General features: G+C 44.2%; 1 protein-coding gene across 1 annotated transcript; it reads right to left on the bottom strand.

The window, feature by feature from the left end:
• On the bottom strand, positions 1-1,476 carry LOC139018408 (ubiquilin-1-like). The gene has a single exon (XM_070427022.1). It carries the CDS (start codon positions 1,474-1,476, stop codon positions 1-3), a length of 1,476 nt encoding a protein of 491 aa, XP_070283123.1.
• Positions 1,477-6,806: the final 5,330 nt, after the last annotated feature.

Genomic DNA, 6,806 nt, shown 5'->3' with positions numbered 1-6,806 from the left:
CTAGACCTCTGGTTCCCCCAGCAACCTCTCAATGGCAGCATGGATGTCTCCATCTGTGGCCATCAGGGCCTGCAGGTTGGCATCACGATTAGCAAAGCCCATGGCCTTCAGATGCTCCAGTTCTTGCTGGTACCTGCTTTCAGTGGGGAGGGTTGAGGATTGTGAGGATTGGGTAGATTGGGAGCAGGCATTGGCCAGTGCATGGAGAAGCTGGAGAACAGCCATAGTGGGTTGCACAGGGTCTGTTCTGTGACCCTGTCCTGCACCCTTCATTTCAGGGGCTCCTGTAGCCCCATGGGGTCTACCAGGGCCCAGACTGGGCACCTCCCTAGACAGTATCTGCAGGCCCTTTTCTATCTGTATCAATGCTTGCAGTGCTCGTGGGTTGGTGAGGATGGGAAGTAGTGGTATATGATGTCGCAGAGGGCTGCCAGTGGCCAGCTGGCGTAGCAGAGCTGGATTTTGTTGAAGGACATGCATGGCTCTACGCAAAACAGAGGGTGAGGGTCTCAGCTGACTGGTTAGAGTGGCTTTCCCTGTGGGCTGCTGGCCATCCTGGGAGGAAATATCATGGCCTGAGTATGAGTCCTGCATACCGGCCCTATACCCTGAATTGGCCTGGGTGGAGACCATGCCCCTGGCCTGGGCAACTGCTCCTGCACTGACCTCCTGTGCCAATGGCCTGGCAGGCGCAGAGGCAGTTGTGGTGTCAGTACTGCTGTGAGCATTGGCCTCCCCTCTGCAAAGCCCTGGACCTGGGTTTTGGCCTCTGGAAGCAACCAATGGGGCCAGAGTGAAGAGCATGAGCTGCTGGATGTCAGAGTAGACGGGACGCATAGCATTATCACCACCTGACACTGCCTTCAAGGCCTCTAGCCCTTGCTTGTCTAGAGCTGGCTCGGGTTTCTGTACTGGCCTTGAGGATTCAGGAACATGGCTAGTATTGGCTGGTTTCTCACTTGCCAGGCCTTGAACCAGAGGGTCTTCCAAGAACTGCACCACAGGCTCAGGTGCAGCCAACAGGAGTTGAGCCAGCTGGCCAAAGAAGTCAGCCAGATCAGGTGAGCTCCGGGCTAGCCAGAGTAGCCTGGCCACCATTCCAGCGCTCTCTGAGGTGGAGGGTTCAGAACCACGGGTACAGTTGCCGGTGGGGTCTGGCAGAGTTCCTGGACTGGACAGAGTTCCTTTCAGACGGGTCCTCACCACCAAGTGGACTGTAGTTCCATCAAGGATGCCGCGTTGGCTCAGAATATCTTGATCCCGGAGGATCTTTCCAGTGAAGATGAGCACCAGCCGGTCAATGTTACAGTGAAGGCGCTTGGAGATCTGTTTCTTAAAGTGACGGACACTGCTATTTTCTGTCAGCATAAATTCCTGACAGTCCTGCGGGGTCTTGACAGACACTCTGATGATACGCGATGGCTCTCGACCAGACACCAGGTGGCTGTCGCCTGCTTCTTCCCTAGCCTGTGCCATATTTCCTCAAGAGAAGATGCAGGGCTACTTGAGGACCTTGTAGAATCCTAGATGTAGCACTGAGCACACCTGGGGGCAGGGACCAGTAGGTGTCCAGTGATGTCCTCTCACCCACGTCCTACAAACAGCACCTCCCAGTTTACCCCTGCAGCCACCTGGCTCCCATAGGGGTGGCAGCTGCCCTTCTCCAGAGCCTCCAGAGCCAGCCTTAGGGGATAATGATGTCAGTGATGAGGTCACAGTTGAGGCTTGAATGGGGGAAGGGCAGAAGTCTCTACCACCTGCCTTAGGTTGGGTCTCTTTATAATGTTGATAGGGGCAGAAATAGGATATTGGGGACCAGCTATAATTGTAAGACATATTAATCATGCTCTGTTAGCTGTGATTGTTTTGTTCTGACTAAAGAAGGCATATTCTTTTTTTCTTTTTTTTTCTTTTTTTTTATTAGTTAAGGTATTACAAATGTGTCTTCATCCGCCCCATTAACCCCCAACTTCCTCCCCGCCCCCGCGCACACATGCTCCCATCCCCCTGTTGTCCAAGTCCATTGGTTTGGCTTATATACGTGTATACAAGTCCTTTGGTTGATCTCTTCCCCTTACCCCCGCCCTCCCCTACTTTCCTTCTGGGGATTGATAGCCTGAACTTGGCTGGGTGTGGTGCGGGACCTGGGAGCTCACCTGGAAATGCAGCTCATCCTCCCCATCAGGGAGCTGCCTATTATCATGGAAAGATTACCAAAAATGCTGGCCCTTTGAAGACTCCCAGCCTTTGCATACCCGCAGGCCTTTACAAATATCCGGACCTGTAAACTGCCTATTTGGAATACCCTTTGCCTACTTCCCCTTGTAATTTTTGTCTTCTACCCAATAGAAGCAGCTAGCTTATTATGGTGGGGTGCAGAGCAGATTTTTTGTGGATGACCTGCTGCTCTCCCATACTGACATCAGTAATGGAATAAACACTCATATGATTCAACTCTGTCTCTGCTTAATTGGCTCAAGTAGTGACAGCAGCATGGACCCATAGATTGTCTGGTTACAATTTGAATTCAATAGCAATATGAAAAAAGTAATGTTTCTTTTTAGAAACATGTTTTGCCCCAGCCTGTTTTACTGTTGAAAACCATATCAATTGAGTTGGATCAACAAATATAGCTGAGTAGAAAAGGCAACTATAGAACCAGATTAATAAATACTGATTATAGTCACCTATCCTCACTAAATGACTATCTACTGACCATGAACTAGTCAAGACCACAGGTTCCCATTTCTATATGAACAGAATGAAGACATGTATAACTAGTCATCCAGCCTCAATTTGGGGTCTTGAGAGCAGCTTGCATTTTTGAGAACTACAAAGCTGAGTAACCCATCTACCGGGTTCTAAGAAAGACAGCATCATGTTCCCCAAGAACAAAAGATATACTATGATTTCAGAGCTCACAGGATCAAAACTGAAACAAGAAAAATCGTGAGACAGTAACAGTTTGATTTCCAGTCTTTATGACTTAACAATTAGATTTAAGGTATATGTGAGGAGGAGATTTGTCACTGGGGAGGGTACATATTTGGCTCTCAGAAAACAGGGTTTCTCTCAGCACTGTTTTGACCACTCCAGGCATGTGGGCCCTAGGGTAAAGTTTCGAATCCCTGCAGCAATTATATATTTTTTACTATAAAAATGAATACATCAGGCTGTTTAGGTGTTTTCCATCATAAATAGTCAGAGCTGCCATCCCAGGGGAACTGCCTGGTATATCTTACTCCTCAAACCTTTGGAATTTTTGAAATGGTCACAATAACCTTTGGACTGGAACACACACACACACACACACACACACACAGAGAGAGAGAGAGAGAGAGAGAGAGAGAGAGAGAGACAATGCAGTGTCTGCCAAAGAAAAGCTAACAGGAAAGAGACACCCTGAAAATAGTACTGAAAATGAAAGGCATTCTTTGGAATTAGCACCTCCAGGTATAGCTTACAGAATAGCTTATCTTAATTGCACTTATAGAAATTTCTTCCTTGACTTATTAACACCAACAGAAATTTATTCTTTTATTCATGTAATTATTCCCTTTCCCTTTCTCATTAATACCCTTGTCTTCACCTCCTAATGGATTAGTGCTTCCCAAAATTGCAATTCTTTTTTATCTTAAATAAACCCTTGTTGCCTCTCACTTTGGCCTTTTATTTTTAGGTTATTTTTATTTATGGATGTGGAGCAAGCACATATTAGAATCCTTTGCTGTCATGATAAGTAAAATAATATATACCAGTAAGCGAGCTCTTGACTCTCTCCTCACAAACCTGTTTCTTCCATAGTCTTCTGTATCAAAGCTAAGTTCACAGCCAAGACAGTTAATGTCAGAATAGAATCTCAGATTTGCCTTTCCCTCCAGTCCCTCTCCCTCTTCGAATAAGATGATCATTCAACTAGTTGTTCAGGCCCAAAACACAGGAATCATCCTTGATTGTTCTCTCTCCATGCCTAATTTATCTGCAAACATCACGAGCTTTTTCTTCAAAATATATCCTGAATCCGATTACCTCAATCCTTTCAATACTGCAATAGTCTGCCAGCTGGTGTCCCTGCCTCCTTTCTTGGCCCTCAGTTTTGTATTGGCCTCAACCTATCAACAACCAACATTGTGGGTGGATGGGCCCTGTGGTTCTGTTTTTAAATATATTTTTATTTATTTCAGAGAGGGAGAGGGAGAGATAGAAACATTAATGATGAGAGTGTATCATTGATCAGCTGCCTCCTGCACTCCCCCGACTGCAACCTGAGCATGTGCCCTTGACTGGAATCAAACCCGGAACCTTCCAGTCCACAGTCCAATGCTCTATCCATTGCTCCAAACTAGGTAGGGTGGGCCCTGTAGTTCTTATTATGATTGCAATATGATGTCCCTTTGACCTGGGAACTCTGGCTCCTGACCTTAATTTAGATAACTGCCTTTGTTCATCACATCTCTGCTTAAATGGTGTTCTTCCTGATGACCAACCAAAGAGAGTCCACCTGTGGATCTCTGTTTCTTACTCTCCTTACTTTCTTTTTAACCTCTCCCTTTACTTGAAATTATGTTGATTGCTTGGTGCCTGTCCCCTCTGTGTTGGCTTTGTGAAGGCAGGACTGTCTCCCTTCTCTAGCACCTATCACAAGGCGTTCAATTAATATTAGCTGAATAGATAAAACCTCAAGTCTCCCTTCCCTTAAGTTTGCACATCCAAACTTAACAGAAAGTTTTATAAATTCTCTCTCCAAAATATATTTTCAGTTTTCCACTTCTTCATGGACGTACACTCTTGTGGAAAACCCAAATCACAGGGCAACACCATCTCTAGCTAGAATGACTGCACAGGTCTTCCAACTGGATTTGGCTTCCACCCTTGCCACTTTCTCATTCATGCTCCACATGAGTTAGGAATAAAATCTACATTTGTACATGGCAATAAAGCCCTGGGTGAACTTGCACTCCACTGTCTTTCCCACCTCACCTTGACACACTTTTTTTTGTTGTTGTTAATCTTCGCCTGAGGATATTTTTCCATTTATTTTTAGGGGAAGTGGAAGAGAGAGGGAAAGAGAGAGAAACATTGATGTGAGAGAAACATCAATTGGTTGCCTCCTGCAGGAGCCCTGACCAGGGCCCGAACCTGCAAGGAGCCTGCAACCAAGGTACTTGCCCTTGACCAGAATTGAACCTGGGACCCTTTGGTTCGCAGCCCGATGCTCTATCCACTGAGCCAAACCAGCCAGTGCGACACACTTTCCCTCTTATTCTTTATACTCTGGACACTGAGGGGAAGAAGTTTTTCACCCCAAATGTATTTTTAAGGGTATTTATTATTTTAAGCTGGCTAATTTTAAGAAACAAAAGACTCAGAAAGAACTGAAGGAATTCCTGCTTGAAGAAACGAAGCTATCACCTTAACATAATATGAACTGTGTGAGACAGAGAGGAAACACACAAAGTTGGTTGGACCCCATGTTCCAATGTTTGGGCCCAGCGAGACTTTGTTGACTATACTTGCTCTTTCTCATCTGCCTGTGAGTTGCCTACTTTCCCTTGGAAATCCCAGACTTTTGCTTCCTTCTCCTTAGTTCAGAATGGCATATAAGCCTCAACTGCCCAATGTGACATCAGGCACCTATTCTTAGGGAACCCACATATGTACTTATGTGATAAATTTGGTCATTTTCTCCTGTTAATCTGTCTCATGTTAATTTATTAGTCCAGTCAGAAGAATTCAGAAGGGTAGAGGGAAAATTATTTGTTCCCCTTGAAACACATTAGCCTTTTTTTCCTTTTTCTTCCAATGTGTCAAACTCTATCAAAACTCAAGGTCTTTTTTATACTTTCCCATATGCTTGAAACATTCTTCACCCAGCTCCTTGAGTGTCTGGCTTCCTCTTACCCTTCAAATTTTGGCATAAATACTCCCTCCAGAGAGATACACTCCGACCACCCCTCTAAAAATACATCCTCCTCCCCTAATATATACTAGAAACATATCTTGCTTATTTTCTGCATGAAATCTATATAATTATAATTCAATTTTTACGTAATAGAAAGTAATATAGAAGAGTGTGGCCTCTAGAGACACTGGCTCAAATCCAAGCCCTGGCTCCATGATTTACTAGCTGTGTAACCTAAGAATAGACACTTGACATTATTATTTTTTACTTTACTCATCTGTAAAATGGGTTTAATAATAGTACCTACCTGCCTACCTGTTGTAGCTCATTGGTGAGCATCAACCAATGAACCAGGAGGTCAGGGTTCGATTTCTGATCAGGCACATGCCTGCGTTGCTGCTTGATTCCCAGTAGGGGGCATGAAGGAGGCAACTGACTAATGATTCTTTCTCATTATTGATGGCTCTCTCTCTCTCTCTCCCCCTCTCCTTATTGATAAATGTTATCAATAACAACATATTTTTAAAAATAATAATAGTACCTACCTTGTAGGGTTCTTTTAAGAACTGAGTATGTTAATATGAATAAACTTAAAGAATAGTGTCTAATTCTTGGTGGGTGCTCTGTGTTAGCTGTTACTTCTATTTCTTGTTTGTTTGTTTGAGGTCTGTTATCTCTACTATATTATAAGCTCCTTAGGACAAGAACCATATCTATCTTGTTCACCATTGTATTCCTACCACCGAGCACAGTTTCTGACATATGAAAATTGTTCAGGAAATATTTATCAAATTAATGAACTGTAAAAGGCTACTTAATAAGTTAGAAAAAAGATTTATGCTAGATGATCAAGTTGAAAGGCAGGCTATAAAACAGTATGTACAATATAATCACAGTTTCGTAA

This window comes from Myotis yumanensis, unplaced genomic scaffold (genome assembly GCF_028538775.1).
Source record: "Myotis yumanensis isolate MYYU_CA2020_CCGP unplaced genomic scaffold, mMyoYum1.0.hap1 SCAF_10, whole genome shotgun sequence".
Classification (NCBI taxonomy): Eukaryota; Metazoa; Chordata; class Mammalia; order Chiroptera; family Vespertilionidae; genus Myotis; species Myotis yumanensis.
Note: the sequence above shows the minus strand (reverse complement) of the source record. Positions and strands in the feature narration are given on the sequence as shown.

Bases quoted from the DNA above. Each gene is read 5' to 3' on its own strand.
- LOC139018408 (XM_070427022.1), bottom strand. From the start codon at position 1,476: ATGGCACAGGCTAGGGAAGAAGCAGGCGACAGCCACCTGGTGTCTGGT.